At 39.0% G+C, this 18,806-nt stretch overlaps 1 protein-coding gene across 20 annotated transcripts in view; it reads left to right on the forward strand.

Annotated features, from left to right (window-relative positions):
• AAK1 (AP2 associated kinase 1) overlaps window positions 1-18,806 on the forward strand; it is a 177,402-nt gene that overhangs the window by 149,836 nt on the left and 8,760 nt on the right. For 5 of the 20 annotated variants that reach the window (XM_078349150.1, XM_002757664.7, XM_078349152.1 and 2 more), the window contains 5 exons: window positions 3,474-3,575; window positions 5,389-5,490; window positions 6,850-6,960; window positions 8,914-9,024; window positions 9,915-11,658. The exons of 4 other annotated variants lie outside the window; for them this stretch is intronic. In XM_078349150.1, the coding sequence (XP_078205276.1) occupies window positions 3,474-3,575; window positions 5,389-5,490; window positions 6,850-6,960; window positions 8,914-9,024; window positions 9,915-10,009 (521 nt within the window). In that variant the 3' untranslated portion in view covers window positions 10,010-11,658. Of the gene's footprint in view, window positions 1-3,473; window positions 3,576-5,388; window positions 5,491-6,849; window positions 6,961-8,913; window positions 9,025-9,914; window positions 11,659-18,806 lie in introns of those variants that run through there. 11 more of the 20 variants (XM_054244862.2, XM_035272368.3, XM_035272371.3 and 8 more) reach the window with 5 other exon arrangements.

Raw genomic sequence — 18,806 nt, forward strand, 5'->3', positions numbered from 1 at the left:
GGCATGGTGGTGCATGCCTGTAGCCGTAGCTACTCAGGAGGCTGCGGCAGGAGGATCTCTTGAGCCCAGGAGTTCGAGGCTGCAGTGAGCCGTGATCATTCCACTGCACTTTAGTCGGGGTAACAGAGCACTATTCTGTTTCAAAAAAAAAAAAAAAAATATGCAGCACGGTGATTCATGCCTGTAATCCAGCACTTTGGGAGAGCAAGGCAGGTGGATCACCTGAGGTCAGGCGTTCCCCAGCCTGGCCATCATAGTGACACCCCATCTCTACTAAAAGTACAAAAATTAGCTGGATGTGTTTGGTGCACACCTGTAATCCCAGTTACTGGGGAGACTGAGGCAGGAGAATTGGTTGAACCTGGGAGGTGGAGGTTGCAATGAGCCGAGATCAGGGGGCCATTGCACTCTAGCCTGGGCAAAAAGAGTGAAACTCCGTCTCAAAGAAAAGAATTAGATTCTTCTTCAACTCCTGTTCCTCCCACCTCCCCAGTCAAGCCAAAAGGCATAGATGTGACAGGACATCTAAGGGGAAACCAAGAACTGGGATTCAAAGGTTTGTAAGACCCTTCCCTACCTTCAGTCATGTTTAAGGGCTGCAAAAGAATTGAATGCAGGATACTCCGGAAGGTTCCTGATGCGGCAGGAAGGTGGGGAAAGGCTTAGAAGAGATGTACTTGCATGACAAGTACAAAAACATAGGGGGAGGTATCTCCATTTTACAGATAAGATAATGTCAGAGGTTAAGGAACTGTGCCAGGGTCACAACATGTCACCGTGGAGGCTCTGAATGAAATTTTAGCCTGAGGTTTTGTATCAAGATAAGCTGTATGAAAGACAAGCAAGTAATTTTGGGTCTTTACTTTTTATCCATTGCTTTACAAGATTGCAAATATATGAGTACTAAGTTAAAAGAAGCAAGTAATTTCATTTTTTTTAAGTGACAGATTTTTGAGGAGAGAGGAATGAAGCAAAAACTAGTGTTTGGAACGATGTAAATTTAGACTTTTTAGGAAAACCGTCTTATTTCTACCACTAAACTGGAAAGTACTAGAGATCTTTTTAACATCTGTTAATGTCATATACAGTGTAAGGTTAATGCTAATGTAATTACACTTGTATATTTGCTTAGTGCCCTGTGAGGATTTTTTCCTGCAACTGAGAAGCTTCCCTGTTTTTTTCTTCCTTTTTTATTATTTATATTTATTATTTATTTTTTGAGACAGAGTCTCACTCTGTCGCCTAGGCTAGCGATTCTCCTGTCTCAGCCTCCTGAGTAGCTTGGACTACAGGAACGCACCACCATGCAAGGCTAATTTTTGTTTTTTTAGTAGAGACAGGGTTTCACGGTATTAGCCAGGCTGTTCTCAAACTCCTGAGCTCAGGTATCAACCTGCCTTAACCTCCCGAAGTGCTGGGATTACAGGCATGAGCCACTGCACCTGGCTGTCCTTCCCTTTTTTTTTTTTTTTTTTAATATAAACAAGGTATAAATGAGAAATGTAGCTTATTGTCATTTAATTAAAAGTTATCTACATTCCATACACTCCAAAGATGGTAAATTGGCTTTACATATAAGTCTTTTTCTGCAGCATGTTAATTATACTAAAGCAAATTATCTTGCCAAGACTCCGAAATCCATTCTTTTGTTTGACCTGTGTGGTTATAGATCACCTATATTGAAGATCACCTAAAACTTGGTTCCTGTTTTTTCATGAATATCAATTTATTTCTTGCTTATCTGAATTCCCAAATGGCCTAGAAGAATACAGATTTATTACAATGTTATATACATGTTCTTGGACTTCAAGTTGCTTTTTTTTCTCAAACATTTCAATTTTAGTTATCTTAATGACATTTCCATGGTTTAAAAGAATATTGTTGACTTGCCTTTAATTGGGCAAGTTAAAGAATTTATGTGATCTAAGTCTCCTCGTAACAGGAAATATGAGGTCTAAATTCCCTTCTTCCTGTAAGATTCTAGGATTCATTATTTTGTTTCAAGTTAATGCTTTACCTTTAATCCTAGCTTAAAGGTGAATAGAGGGTTCTGATAAATCAGGGACAAATCAGGATTCCTTTGTGTACGCATATTTGTAATGTGTACTCATTGTCAAACATTAAGGTACCAGGGTGACAAGTCTAGTGGCTCTGACATCCTTTTATTTCTTGGCCAGAAGACATCAAGAGTAATCCATTTTGGGTCTTAAGTGAATTTTGTGAGATTTGACCATAGAATAATATGACTGCCAGCATGTCACAGGTACATAGTCAGCAGATAATAAGTGATTGTTGAAGTCAACTTAGGTGTGGTTGAATTGATTCTCTTGGTTAGAATATAAACTGCTTCTAAGTAAAGTCCCCCCAACTCCTGAAAAAAGAGAGATTCAAAGCTAAGCCCAGGAAGGAAAATGAACATACTAAGATTTATATGCAGATGTTTATGGCAACTTTATTTTTACTAGCTTAAAATCTGGAAACAACCAAATGTCCATCAGTTGGTGAATGGATCAACAAACTGTAGTACAGCCATACAATGGAACAGTACTCGGAAGAAAAACCCATCAAACTATTGATACTTGGGACCACACGGATGAATTTCATCTCAAAGGCATTATGCTAAAGGAAGGAAACCAGACACAAAAGACTACATACTTTGTGGTTCCACTTATAGGAAATTCTGGAAAAGGCAAAGCTATAGAGATAGAAAGCAGATCTGTTGTTGCCAGAGTCTGTGGTGAGAGGAAGGCACTGACTGTAAAGGGGCATGAAGGAATTTTCTCAGGTTTTGGAAAGGTTCTGTATCATTTTGGTGGTAATGATAGGAATGTATACATTTGTCAAAACTAACTAAATTGTATACTTAAAATGGGTGACTTTTACTGTATGTAAATTACACCTAAAATAAAAACAAGCAGACAGACCCAGGGCAGCATCTTGAATGCCTTACAAAGTGACTTTGTTAGGCTGGGTGCGGGGGCTCACACCTGTAATCCCAGCGCTTTGGGAGGCTGAGGTGGAAGAATCATGAGGTCATGAGTTTGAGACCAGCCTGGCCAACATGGTGAAACCCTGTCTTTATTAAAAATACAAAAATTAGCCAGGTGTGGTGGCATGCCCCTGTAATCCCAGCAACTCGGGAGGCTGAGGCAGGAAAATTGCTTGAACCCAGGAGGTACAGGTTGCAGTGAGCCGAGGTGCCATTGCACTCCAGCCTGGGGACAGAGCAAGACTCCATCTCAAAAAATAGTAATAATAGCAAAGTGACTATGTCACTTGAGGAAGTAATCATTTTTGAACTTTGAATTTTGAAAGCCTGTTGTTAACAAGATATTAATAGCATTCATTTTTGTGGTGAATCTGTACCAAATATTGACCCCTAAATTGTGTTTGCATAGAGAATAGTTAATGATTCGCTTGAGTTAATATCTCATTACATTTTTGCTTTCTTTTTGCCTCTCTCTCTAACCTAGAAAAACTAATTGAGGGACTCAAATCTCCTGACACTTCTCTTCTGCTCCCTGACCTCTTGCCTATGACAGATCCTTTCGGTAGCACTTCCGATGCTGTAATTGGTAAAGTCATCATCTCTGTTTCTTCAGTCATGCATGATATGTGTGCCTGTTTCAAGAATGACAAGTACCTAGTTAACCGATCCCCAGGGAATAATAGCCCTGCCAACGCAGAAGCCAAGGTCACTTAATCTCTCTTCTTTTACTCCAAATGAAGTGTTTTCCCTGCTTTTCAGGGGTATAACACCTATTTTTTGCTTTTCTTGCTATCTTGAGATTTCAAGAGTGAATCTCATATGAATGAGGAGGAATGTGGAAAGTTTCCATTTAGTTAGAAAAACTTCACCAAAAAAGTTGGTTTCTAATTAGACTTTACCTTTATTGAACTTAATGAAATTTAGCAGATTCTTCTTTTGCCTTTTTTTTTTTTTTTTTTTTTGACAGAGTTTCACAATTGTTTCCCAAGCTAGAGTGCAATGGCACTATCTCGGCTCACTGCAACCTCCCCGTCTTGGGTTCAAGTGATTCTCTTGCCTCAGCTTTCCAAGTAGCTGGGATTACAGGCAGGCATGTGCCATCACGCTTGGCTAATTTTGTGTTTTTAGTAGAGATGTGGTTTTACCATATTGGTCAAGCTGGTCTTGAACTCCTGACCTCAGGTTACTCACCTGACTCGGCTTCCCAAAGTGCTGGGATTATTGGTGTGAGCCACTGCGCTTGGCCCAGATTCTTCTTTGAAGACCCATGTACATCTAGCTGCAGTGGCTCGTGCCTGTAATCCCAGCACTTTGGAAGGCTAAGACGGGAGGATCACTTGAGCCAGGAATTTGAGATCAGCCTGGGAAACATAAAAGAATTTTTTTTAAGTTAGCCAGGTATGTGGAGCATACCTGTGTTACCAGCTCTTTGAGAGGCTGAGATGGGAAGATCGCTTTGAGTCAGGGGGTTTGAGGCTGCAGTGAGCCTCGATTAATGCCACTGCCCTCCAGCTTAGGTAACAGGGACCCATCTTAAACAAAATTGAAAAATTTCTAAAGGCCCATGTATGTACCACGTATCAGTAACTGAGAAAACATTTTGCCCATTGGTTAAGCTCCATAAATAGAATTCAGGGCAGGGGCTTAGTCTGCTTCCTCTCCCACGTTTTCCTGTGTTCCAACAGCAAGGCAGGCAAGATGTGCAAAATGTCCAAGGCCCTTGTATTCCAGGAGGGTCCAATCATGAGGCACATAATAATGCCTTTGGGCAGAAAGCTCTAGAACTCAGAAATGCCATGACCTTACACAGAGGTAGGCCTGCAGCTGAGAGTGTCCCATGGTGCAAAAGGCCTCCCAGCTGCATCATGGGGTTTGAGATGGATTAATGGCCTTTGCATGGCACAGAGGATGTTTGCCCCCAGGTTTATCCCTTAAGAAAAGCAGAATTACCAGAAAAAAATGAAGGCGCCTTTCAGCCCATGTTTTTTGACATGGAAGAGGTTTTCTGAGCGACATATGCTCTGAATTTGTCTATAAGAACTGATCATCGCTGAGACTGGCCACAGTGGTTACCTTGTACATGCAAGCTCAGTGAAACCTAGACACTCAAAGCAGCAGAAGTAAAGTGACTTATTGTGCTTTCCACCTTGCCTGAGACTGGCATTTTAGAGACCTGTTAGAAGAAAGCCTTCACATAGCTGAGTGCGGTGGCTCACGCTTATAATCCCAGGACTTTGGGAGGCCAATACGGGACAGATCGGTTGAGCTCAAGAGGGAGACACCATCTCAAAAAATAAGAATTTAAAAAAAGAAGAAAGCGTCACAGAATTTCCTAAAGAACCTTCTGACTTCCTTTCCCTTACCCTTTCCTCTCCTTTCTTAATGCTCTGTTATGAAAGAAAAAGCTGATGTTGCTGTTGAGAGTCTCATACCAGGACTGGAGCCCCCAGTTCCCCAGCGCCTCCCATCTCAGACGGAATCTGTGACCTCAAATCGCACAGGTCAGTCAGGTGTCTCTGCAGCTGCAGGGACTGGTCGTTGTGGTGAACTTCTGAGCCAGTCTTTTCACCTGGCTCAGTCGATCCTGGGCTTATTTTGCAGCCCAAGTAGTTCTTCCTGAAATGGATACTGAATTGTTACAGCCCAGCTTCTAGATGTTGAGGGATATATTTCCTTGCTAAAGAACTGAGTACTTTTTGGAGCTATGTTCTTTGTGGAGTGATCTCTGGGCTTTCTGTGGTTATAGTATTTCTTTTTTGAAGATTCTTTTCACTGGCGGCAGAATCCCTCTACCTCCTTAATTAAAGAACTCCGCTGAGCTGTAAGATACCCTTAACCCTCCAGACTGCTGTGCATCTTTCCAACTACCAACGTCAGTCATGTCCATGGAGCGCATCTTCTGTATATTGATGTTCTGTTCCCAGCACAGTGCTTTAATCGTGTATAGGTAATTTGCTGTTAAATTATAAGGCAAAGTTGAAGTCTTCCCTGGATCTAGTATTGCTTGTACTCTAATTTCAAAATTCAGTCTTAAAAGAATTTTAACCGCCCATAAATACAGATTTGGTAACCTTTTTTTTTTTTTTTTTTGGTCCATAATCCCCCTGATAGAAGTATCTGGTTTTCAAACTTGGAATAGAAACAATTAGAAGCCTAGGAAGATAAATTCATCCAAGTGAAAAAAAAATTACCTCCAAAGACAATATGATTTATTTTTCTTATCCTCACTTAAATGTTTTTCTCTTAGCAAACTTTCTCAGAAAACAATTCTTGTGTTAAAATGCTTGAACTTTGTATTTTTGTCTTGGTTTTCCAAAATCAAAATCGTGTTCAAAGGGCCAATTTAAATGTAAAGAATACTAGTAAGAGGCATTGTGAGTGGGAACCAGGATGAGTTCTAGAAGGTACTGTTTAATCCTGTCGTATTCTGCTAATAACAAGCCTGAGACAACCCTCTCCTAATCAGTTTGGATACTTCTTCTTATAGTAACTTCCTTCTATGAGTGTTAAGGAAAGTTTAAGTGAAACTCTAATCATAAAGTCCTTTCTCTCTAATGGCATTCGCTAAGAACTGAAGTACTAAAGTTATTTCAGCATCCAAATCACAGACTTGTTTAACCTCTGAGTAAAAAATTATCCTCTATTTATATATTAGTGTTAAGAGGAATCTAGAAAGACATGTTTCTATAGCTAGAAATCCAGAATGCTTCATACATTTCTTTTGGTTTTCTTTCTCCTACCTTGGCGTGTATGTGTAATGTGTAAATGCAGTAATTTAGAGGCTAAGATCTAATCTCATGATATTGTGTGTGTGCCACTTAATGCCATCACTGACCTGGATGCTGTTAATCTGGACTCAGATTCTCTCACCGGGGAAGATTCCCTGCTTGATTGTTCTCTGCTCTCTAACCCTACTACTGACCTTCTAGAAGAGTTTGCCCCCACAGCAATCTCTGCTCCGGTCCATAAAGGTAAATGCTTTCTTCTTCTCAGGCATATGTCCTTAAAGGGAAAAGAACTGAACAACTTTTGAGAGTTTTTCTTATCAAAAGTCTTTACTAGTGAAGTTTTAAAACTACCTCCTTATATGGAAAACTTGAGGTTATACTCCCAGATACTGTGTTATAATACCTCTCAGTGAGAATATTTAATAAGACTTAGACAACAGGCCAGGTGTGGTAGCTCAGGCCTACAATCCCAACACTTTGAGAGGTTGAGGTGGGAAGATCACTTGAACCCAGGAATTTGAGACCAGCCTGGACAACATATGAAGACTCTCTACAGAAAGTCTTAAAATAAGCCAGCAGTGGCAGCATGTACTGGTGGTACCAGGTTCTTGGGAGGCTGAGGTGGGATGATTGCTTGAGCTCAGGAGGTCGAAGCTGCAATGAGCCATGATTGCACCACTGCATTCCAGCCTGGGCAGCAGAGCAGGACTCTGTCTAATTAATTAATTAAATAATTAAATACATCAATAGAAGACAGGTACTAAAAAGAAATAAGATTAAGTGTAAAAAAGACTTAGCACATTAGTGAAAGTATTGCTTTCTGGCAAGAACATGGAGTGCAAATATTCCATGTTACCTTTAAGAGCTAGGTACCATTGCAGTCAATTCAAATAGATGGTTGAAATCACTATCCACTGTCTGACTATAATGATCGATATAATGCTTGCTGGCCTTAGAATGTAAAATGCTTTTATCAAATCTGATTCAAAGTTATTGCACAGTGATGACTGCAATAAAGGAATAAGCATCTTGCCTCAAAAGCCAGTCCTCCAAGGTTGAACTTGTACAAGTTTTGAATTTTAGTTCACCTTCTAGTCCTGATTGGTTACTGGATTTCTCTTTCTAATCTACCATTTTCATTTGTTGGTCTTGAGTTAATAGTGGTTTGAAATCCTGCTGGACGGAGGTAGCTTGAATCCAATTCTTTTCAGTGAGTAATTTGTGACAGTGTCAGGCTCAATGCCTGGCTTTTTGTGCATAGGCATTTACTGAACTTTCTGTGATTGGGTGGTGAAAGTGGTCTTCTGGAAAGAGAAAATGCATAGAAAAGGAAAAGCTTAAGTCCCTTCAAAAGAAAATTTGAGAAAGAAGCCTCCCCAGGATGACTCAAAATAATCACCCCTGAGATTTGAAATGATTAATAGTTGAGTTTTTGTTTTTACCCTGATGACTTTAAAATGATTATGTTTTTATAGATTATAGAGGAAAGTTACCTATTTAGACAACGGTATCTAGTGTCAGCAGCCATGTAGAATTACAGAGAAGTATCAGTTGCAAAATAGGTGTCCAGCTAGCACTTGCTTGTTGGTAGGATAGCTTTAATTAGAATGGAGAAGACTGTTCTAACAAACTTCGCTTGAGGCCTCAGTATATGTGATCTTGTGCCTCAACGTTCCCTGGGGCATCTGAGTTGTTTCGGTGTCTTTTTTCCCAGTCATAGTGCAGTAAGTCCTTACAGAAGTATTTTGTCTGCCTTGTATACAGCGGTTACTTCTTAAAGAACCACCAATTCTCTTCCTCTTTCCCCTGGTTTTGAGTTTTTCAAATAGTGTTAGGCCTCTGTTACCTCAGTGAAGACAACAAATGACTTATTCCTGTGCCTTTATGGATTAGTGACATTAAAGAGATACCTTGCAATAATTATAATTAATGTCTTATAAATAATACAATTCTTCTAGGAACCCTTCTCCCTAATCATTTATAAAAGTCTTATCATGGCCAACTCTAAAGCATTTTTTTCTATATCTCTGTATTTTCCAGTTTTGCTACTTTTATTTCAACTCAGAAAGATAAGTACTTTCACCTTTAAAAACAACAGGGCTGTACAGTTGAGATCTTTGTGCCTCTTTGACATTCTCTCATTTGCTAATCTCTACCTCTATTGTTTCTGCTTGTGTACTTGCATTCTGTATTAAGCTGCAGAAGATAGTAATCTCATCTCAGGTTTTGATGTCCCTGAGGGCTCGGACAAGGTGGCGGAAGATGAGTTTGACCCTATTCCTGTATTGATAACCAAAAACCCACAAGGTAAGAAAAAGGATGGGGAAAAGAGAAGAGCTTGCCCTCAGCTCTCGTCAAAACAGTCATGCACCTAATCGGCAAGGGGAAAGAAAAGCATCAATAATTAATGAAGGACATTGCGGGTAATGAGAATCATTGTAGGCTAGACCAGTAGAGACAGATAGAGATAGATAGTTTTAAAGTTTGACCATGGTGTTTATTTAGAGAGAGTATTTAACAGTTGGCTAAAAGTTAGTTTTTACCAAGAAGCCAAAAGCAAAGTAATCTTCAGTCAGTGAAAACCTGAAGGTATATATCAAAAGGACATAGCATTTTTTAATCATGAGTAGAATAATCCATAATAAATATTGTTCCCAATGAGATTAACAGCTGTGTTTTGGTATCATTCACATCTTTTAGACATTAATGGAGCATCATTTTTCCACTTTGATGGATGAAAATCATTTGAACATGCCATAAAACACTAAATTGCCATAGGACCATCTATTTATTTTTTAAAGCATGTTCTTATTGCAGTATCTTAATAACTGGTTTATCCCCAAAGCAACAATTATTGATTTTTACTTTATCAGGGAGATAGCTTGGCATTATCAGGAAGTTAGCGTGCAGCTAGCAATTCTCAACCAAAAAAAGTGTTGATTTGCAAATAGTGCCCTCTTTGCAAAATGTCCTGCCCATACTGTGGTGTGCACAGTGCCTGAGCTTTTGGTGGGAGGTGGTGGACAGCTAACATGTATGTTTCAAAATCAACATGGAAGGGTTTGCAAATGTAAAATATTGCTTCTCTAGGGTTTGGATTTTTGTTTGTTTGTTTAGTTTTTCTTCTTTGCTTGCTCTGCACATCTAAACCTTAACCCTTTATGTTTTGTACTGAATTCCTATCTCTCCACTTCCAGGTGGGCACTCTAGAAACAGCAGTGGGAGCTCTGAGTCCAGTCTTCCCAACCTAGCCAGGTCTTTACTGCTGGTGGATCAGCTCATAGACCTGTAGCCGTGACCCAGTAGCAGATGCAGTTCTGTAACCTTCATACCGTAAAACACATTTTCATTACGGAGTTATGAAAAAAATGATTTTTTAAAAAAAATCTGCAAATAAGGGGCCCTCCAGCCCTTTTCTCCAAACCCTTGCCTTCTCCTGTAGAAATGATAAGGAAAGAAAATCACTTTGGCCCTCCAGATATTTCTTGGCCAGTTCCTCCCTGTTAGTTTGCTGTGTTTTCTCATTACCCTTCTTCAATAGCATTATCTTAAATCAAGCGCTAGATGCCATGAGCTTCACCTCTGCTGGAGTCAACTCCACCAAAAGCTTAACTGTAACTGAAACTAGTGAATTGACACTTTTGTCTCATTCTTGCTAGGAATGGCCTCCCAAATCAATTCTCCCAACCCATGTCTCCTTTGGCCAGATGCTGATGAATGTATTTCCCTGTTTTTGCTTTTTATCCTGATGCATTATCACGAGGACATGGCTACTTCAGTTGGTCTTAACTCTAGGCAGTAGCCTGGAGATGGGTGTTTTATTTCCAATGGTTTAAGAAAGGGTGAAACTTACTGACTGGTAGTATATATATATATATATATATATGAAGAGAAATTGAACCCAGCTCTAGCCAACCAACTTTGACCTTGTTTGATCATAGACTTAGCCAAGGGATTTTACACCCCATGCAACCTGCCCAGCATTCGTCCAGCTTTCTGGCTTCCATTGAACCGTGATTTCTCAGATCTGGAGACGTGACTGCAAGTACTTGAGACCCTTGGATAAAATGTGTATGTTATATAAATCCCAAGTATTGCCATTCCTTTTCATGTTAACCGTCCCAAGTGGGATCTCAGAATTAGACCAAAACAAGACAGTGGTGGTAATATGATACCTTTTATTAGAAGACTTTTCACTGCGGGAGGGGGGAGGATGGGGAGGGGAAGGAATTGTAGCAGAAACAGATGTATTTTTCTTGTGATTTTTATTTTGAATCAAATATTGTAAATTGTGTATAAATGAAGACGCTGAATAGTTCTGTTTCCACTTGGCATTTCAAGTCTGATATCAGGTGTCTGTACAGGGTTTTGATCTCTTTCCCTTGTATAACAACACAACAATCCTACAGTGTAACATATGGAATCATTTTGAATAGACTTGTGTGTTGCTATAAGCTTTCAGCAGGTCCTCTGTCTCTAGAATAAGCATGTTGTTTATTTTCAGATAATGAGAAATAAGTGTGCTGACAAGCTGGACACAATCTGAGTGTGCCCAGCTTACCTTTCTTTCTCTCTGATGTTTAAATCGAAGGCTGCAGCCAATGGAATATGTTCAGTTGATTTTCCTTGGCTTCCTAGATTAAAAAAATAATAATAAAACAAAGCATAGTTCTTTATTAACTTTAGGATATTGTTCATAAAATAAATAAAGGCCCCTGCACTAACATGACAACATGCCTCATGGTCACCCTCTGTATATGTACTTACTCATTAAAGTGTGTTTTATTTCCTTATGTGGAAAGCACTTTTATAAAATCACCCTTTTGAAAAGAAGTGGGCACAGAGAACCCCACTCTTGTTCTCTTCCTCTAGTGCTATTGTCCATCATCAAAAGGGAAACTCTTAGTTGATGAGATTTGTACAAATAAAATTCCAAGTCCATTTGCTTGTTTTGCTATCTAGTACTTTTGTTTCTTCTTCCTCACATTTGCACTTTAAGAGGGGGAAAAAGTTTAACAGCAACAACAGCCTATGAAACACTGCATTCTGGAGGGCAAGGTTTGGTCCTAGGAATGATGTGAGCAGAATTTGGAAGGTATTGGAGGAAAAGTCAGAATCTTCCAGCCTTTCGTCTTTAAATACTTCCCGTGCTGGCTGAAACAAGATGAGCTAGGTAAAGACCTCTAGTTGAATAATATTTCCAAAATGGAGAGAGTCACAAGCTTCCTGCCGAGGATTAAAAAGCAAAAGATATCCACGAAGGGCTCTCTGTGGTTGGATAGCAGTGAAAATAGGACTTGGTTTACACCTTTATGGACAGGAAAATTGCTGCAGTTTGGAATTGTAGTCTCTTTCCTGGACATAGAAAGAATGTATTAACTAATGAGGAAATGTTTATTTTTAAATAAGAATAATGTTTTAGTTCTGCATTTTCACATTTGATTTTTTTCATATATACATATTAGAAATATAATGAAATATCTAGTTTCTCAATTGAAACTATGAAGAGTACAGTTTAGAAATTAGGTATCTCTAAATTGTTCTTTTGATGCATTACCCATAATTACATTGAGATATATTATCTAGCCATTTGGCTCAGTAAAGCTTAATGGAGACTGTTAATGAAAATGAGCAGACTAGAAGCCAGAGACGGTAGTAGAAGCCTGAGGGAGATAATGACAAGAAATTGTCTTGGGCTTATTTAGAGTAAGGCCTCCTCAAAAGGGAGAACTATTTTTCTGTTAAGGAACACATACGAGTGCTTTAGTAAACGGGGCCTTCCTTGGGTTATAGCATCATCCCTGAGCTGAAAGAGTTTATTTGAGATGAGCATAGTGTACTAGTACCTGTGGAATCATAGCCTGAGCTATAAAGGGACCTTTGAGACCATCCTCTAGTCCACCATCCTCTTCATTTTACAGGTGTGGGAACTGAGCTGGATTGAACAGGGTCGGGGGAGAAGAGGCCTGGGCAGGACAGGCCACCTGGGATCTCATCCTGGCCCTTGCCAGCTACTGGCTCAGTGACCTTCAGCAGGCACTTCACCTCTCAGAGCTGCTGTTCCTTAGTTATACAATGGGTTTGGACTAGATGGTCTTTAAGATTATAGAAGCATAGGTTCCTAAGTAGATATTATTATGCTTAGAAGGGCTATGAAGGATTTATATAATCCTGATGTTCTTCAGTTATCTTCTATAATTCCTGCTATTTCAGTGGCAGTGTTTACATTTTAAAGAATTATAATGGGCTTTTACTAACTTGCTCTTTCTTGATTATCTGACTAGAAGCCTAGATTATCTGAATAGAAGCCTAAATCATCATAGTCTGAGAGATTTTCCTTTTTAAGTATTACAGAAAAACATGCGTGTATACACACCTACCTATTCTAATAAAATGATATCAGATTTCTTTTTAAATGTATAATCAGGGATTTACCAGTTTAAAACGGGCAAATACTAAAGCATATGTTTCTGTATCAGCCGGGCGCGGTGGCTCATGCCTCTAATCCCAGCACTTTGGGAGGCCAAGGCGGGAGGATCACAAGGTCAAGAGATCGAGACCATCCTCGTCAACATGGTGAAACCCCGTCTCTACTAAAAATACAAAAATTAGCTGGGTGTGGTGGCGTGTGCCTGTAGTCCCAGCTACTCTGGAGGCTGAGGCAGGAGAATTGCTTGAACCCAGGAGGCGGAGGTTGCGGTGAGCCGAGATCACGCCATTGCACTCCAGCCTGGGTAACAAGAGCAAAACTCCGTCTCAAAAAAAAAAAAACATATGTTTCTGATTTGCTTTTATTGCAACCATGTAAGAGGAGTAACTATAGCAGAAACATCACAAATCGATTTTTCCCTTTACAACATTCAAATGAGCCCCAATGTTTTCAAAAACACATACCTCAGAGGAGATAGGGCTTAAATGGGCACCTCTAAATATGATTGTGATTATTATAATTAATGATTTCTTTAGCAGATATATTAGAATTTTGACATCTAATTAAATGTTGTTCCCTTCAAAGTCATCTAGTTTTATTTAAGAAGTTATTATTCTAATGAGGCTGCCATCCTTAAAGTTATTTTTGAAACTTCTCTCCTTAGAAATAATATCAAGGAAGGTAATAAGGTATAAGAAAACCAGTTATATTATTTAATTAGTATCACTTTGAGAAAGCATCTAAAAGTATATTCTACCACTCTTGGTTCTGCGTAACATTTAGCCATTTCCAGAAAGCAAATTCAACCCTGTAAGATGAAAAGTGGTTACTGTTGAAGACAGTGAAAAGAATAAACCACAAAAAATTATCAGAAAGGTTCTTCTAATAGAAGGTGAACACGATCAAGTCTTAATTTCTTTACTTTTCTGAATAAGGAAACTTCTGTGATTCCCCCGTCTTTAGAATGGTTTAAAAAATTGAAACATAGGTATTAAAACACCTGTGAAAGAAGTTGTCACTTTGTTTAGTGTTGATATTGGACTTCACTTTTCCTGAATTAGAATTACAGAACTTGGATTGCTAATACTTGCAGAAAAACAAACCCAAGAAAAGAACTTACTTTTCTCAAGATGTAATATTTGTTTTGTTGTGAATACATTTGTTTTTTTGCTTTGAATACTTACTTTCTACTCTCCTGACAGATAATCAATCAATATAACCTTCCCCAGGTCAGGAATAGTTCTGCCTTCAGCACTGCTATGGGAATGAAGGGATCTTTGGGGCTGACAGCCTGCAATTTGAAGGGATCTGCACTCAGCTGAATAAATACATGCTATAGATACCTTGGGCCAAAATAAAGTCTCTCTTGATAAGGTTTTTCTGGGATTTTCCAGAGTCTTTAACCTTCTCAGTCTATAAGATTATCAGACTCTCATAGCTGCTAACTTTGAGCTTTGGGATGAAAATGACAGGATTGCCCAGTGTTCTGGGTTAAGCAATTTAGAGGCTGCCTGGCAGAACAGAAAAACAATCATATGAATATTTAGAATGGAATCTTTCCTGACACACTCCAGATACTGCAAAGCTATCTTTTATTCCTCTCTAAAGGCTGTAATTTTACCAACACAAAGTTAGCCTTTTCTTTTTCCACACTAGTAATGTTTCTGAAGTTGGATGTGCTTAGGTTTCTTATCAGAATGAGTCCCAGAAAATCTATAACAAGGAAACTCTTGCTTCTCCCAGATTTCCTTTCACTAATATCGGATAGGGAGGCTCCTGGGGTAATGCTAACCTATGCAAAGAAGTTTCCAAATGGTGGTAGTTGCTAAAATGAAAGACACTTTCTTGGTTCACACTTTGATGTAGTGTCCTGAATTTACTCTTTTCCCATGAGTATTCTCCTCTGCCCTATTGCGCTCTCCTTTGTCATGTGGATGTGTATTTATCATAGGTCTTTAACCTGTCCTTCCCAAGAAGACAGACAGTTGTATATGAAGATACCTTATGCAGTAAAAATGTGAAATTTGAACATTGCTGCACAAGAATTGCATTAAAAAAAGTCTGTAAAGAAATTTCTTATGTAAACATACAGGGGAATAAAAACTTTTATCTGTTCAAATGGGAGCATGATGTTTAGAGATGTAAATAACTTAAGTTGCTCTTTTCCTAAGCTGAAAACCCACTTTTTTACAGAAAGGATTTAATCACAGTGTTGAGTGACAGTAAGTATCTGTGCACAAGGAAAGTGTAGCTACATACTGAGGACATAGTAATGAATCGTGGCTACCCGAGAGAATAAGCCTCCTATGGCCAAGGAGAATTAGATGCTGGCCAGCCTACATTGGATTTGACCAGACACAAAGTTATAAAATGGAGCACAGGTTTGCAGCTTCCCTTCTCTAATTAATTCCTAATATACCCAGGCCAACTTAATCAAACATTTTTTGTTGGCAGGAATAATTTTATCCCCAGTGAGAAAGCTCTCTCATTTAATTGCCTCATTGGCTCAAGAGGCACAGCTGGCCATTTTTGGCTTCCATCAGGTCCCTCATTTCCTAGTCATGGGTTTTAATGCAGCTGCCCAATATATGGTGGAACCAAATGCCTACTTTTATTATGTGAACTAAAAGTTCATGGAAATTATTAGTTTGATGTACATCTCTTGATTTCCCCTGTTTGGTTCTAAGACTTTACATTTCCATTGCTGTTGCATTTCCAAGTTTTTGTAAAGGGGTAGTTTGCTTTCTATTTACTAACTATATGAGAAGGCTTCTTCTCAATACTCCAAGTCTTCATTTTCCATTTTTGGCAACAATTATATCTTTGATACTCCCTGTAACTGTTATTTCAGTTTATGGTATGAAGAAAAGTAAACTTCTGGTTGTGCATGATATATTTCATGAAGGAAGATCCATCCTGATATTTAAGTCTTAAGAGTTTGATTCTTTAGGGAGCATTCTGATGACCCTCACTGTGTCAATCAGATGGAATTTCCAAGGGAAAGCAATCCTAAATGATTCAGCACTTTTGGTTGCTTTGGAAGTTAATAGGGAGCTGGTGAGGATAGTTGCAAAGTCATCAGGTATTTTAGGGACTCTTTCTCTTCCCTGAAGCGTGTGAATTCTTGCTGAAATCTACAGAATTTGGAGCCTCAAAATAGACTAATATGGAGTTACCCGTATCGGAAGTGTCAAAGTGCCCAACCTGACACACAGTCCTACCTCAGAGCAAGAAAAAGAAGTGTGTTTTGACTACTTGCTTAATTTTATGTGCAAAACGAAAATAAAAAGAGGCATGACCCAGTTTGAGGGAATTATAACAAAACCCTACCTTAGGCTCCGTGATAAGTAAGACTCTGAGCAGACTGTGAAGCCAGGCCCTGGGGTTTAGCCCCTGAGGTACAACAGGCAGTGTTTACTGAGTTCTGAGGCCACAGGTGTCTGCTATAGTGTGCTATTGGTTACCAGAGGAACCGGGACAAGGCATGTGGTTAAGTGGTATAAATCCTTCATTGCTAGTAGAGAAACTGTTTCAAACACATTTTCTTGTTGACACAATGCTATCTTCATATAAAGGAACTGTTCACCCTGAAAACACATTTTCCCTATAAGAACACATTCACATACTCAAAAAAAAAAAAAAAAAAAAAGGCTTTTATAAGCCAACAAGATTTGATGGTTACCTTCTGTTTATAGTATATTTGGAATGTCTCTTTCTCTTGACTACCTTGTTTCTGCTGCTACCACCACCAGAATTCCTTAAGTGAATGTGGAGGTTTGGGCTTCCCCCGTATTCTCTGGCATTTCTTTGGCCTTCAGAGTACCAGGCCTGGAGAGTTGCAAAGTGTGCTTGCTGTCTGCCTCAGTCAGTCATACTGCACCTCCCCTAAGAATAGAAAGGTTAAGGGACTTGGCCTTCTCAGGAGAACCCTTTAAATATAGTTTTCCACTCCTACAAAGCCTATTGATGCTGAAAGAAAGATAGGAAATAGCTCTAGTCCTTGTTTTGAAGGACAGGAGACTAATTTTCCCTTCAAACTTGATATTCTGGTATTTTTGTGAATTATTCAAAGTTGTTGGAATTTTAAGTCTGATTTTCCCCTTGGTCATCATGAAGGTCATAGAATATGCTCTGAGTTGGAATGTTTGCCAAATGGGTTCTTGACCAAAAACCTACTTTTTAACAAATAATTTTGATGGATTAGACATGTCCTTCCGTCCTCTCCAACTCTGGGTATGGGTACACACACACCCCTTGGTACTTTCCAGTTCTCAAAATGTAATCTAGCACTTTAGGCATCCAGCGTGCCCCTGGTTCAATAGATAGCTGGTTTTTTTGCCAGTCTCCACACACAAATTGTTTTGACTGAATTTAGTTTAAATTTCTAAAAAACACTGACTCCAATCAAACTAATGTTCACTGTATTACTGACCTATATGATGTCAGAATTGGTCATTGGCTTGACTAAGTTTTCCATTTTTTTCCCTAAGAAATACTTTGCTCTCCTGAAGCACAAGCTTAATAACATCAGCTTTCAGGGTAGTTTTGGAAGATGAGAAATTGTGCTTTTGTTTTGGCAACTGAAAACGTTTTCCAACTGATACTATGTGAGGAAGCTGCTTCCAGGAGTTTTAGGGCTCTCTTGTCCTGCTTTAAGGCTCTGCAAACCTTATTTTAGAAAACTTATTTTTCTCCCTTTTATTTGAATTTCCTCCCAGAAATTATCATCTTGGTATCACTGAGACAAATCTATATCAATATACTTGCCTGAGAAATTAGGATGATTTCTGTCCACATAAATTGAAAGGGAGAAGGTGTTCTGTTTATTTCCTGTTGGCTGACTGATGCTTTCATATTACCATGTAGCTGCACATATTAAAATTACAATGCAAGGAAAAACTTACTATCTTCAAAATCTTATTCTTTAAATAGTATTCAGAAAGCCATTTGGCACCAGTACATAATTTAACTTAATGCTCTAATCTGAAATTTACTGAATTCATTCAAACTGTTAGAAAGGAAAATAAAAACAGAGGAAAAACACATTTTTGTTTTGTTTCTGAAAACAATAAGGTCAGAACTGTCTAAAAAGAAGCACTGCTAAAAAGTTATAGGATTCATAGAAATATAGTATTTTTGTACAGTATCTTATAAAATGTTCAGACCCCTCTCTACCTTCTCTTTACAATGTGATGTCTCTAAGTGACTGGTTTCCCAATAAACTGATTTTAATCCCTCTTCTGCTGTGGTGTGTGTGCTTAATTGAAGCAGAAACTTTAGCAGGGGATAATTTTGGGCAGAAATTTCTGCTAGCTAATGTTAGCAGGGGATAATTTTGGGCAGAAATTTCTGCTAGCTAACGATTTGCGTAGGAGGGGAGAGGGTCAGTATGGGAAGGAGATGATTGAGTTCCATCCCTACAGAGGTTCTGGGTCATCTATGGCTCCAAATCATCGTATCTAATATTCTTATCCTGGTGGGTTGGGAAAGTCCAGTAGTATCTCTTTACTGAGCCCGTGGTGAAATGATACCTTTGCCCCCGACCACCCTTTTTCTGGATTCTTCTTGCTTAGTTACATATACCTTTTTCCTGCCCTTTTGCTAACATGTGCCCAATGACATACTTCTAACCTGCTAATATTTCTTGGAAGGTAAGCTC

The sequence above is a fragment of the Callithrix jacchus genome, chromosome 14 (assembly GCF_049354715.1).
Source record: "Callithrix jacchus isolate 240 chromosome 14, calJac240_pri, whole genome shotgun sequence".
NCBI lineage: Eukaryota > Metazoa > Chordata > Mammalia > Primates > Cebidae > Callithrix > Callithrix jacchus.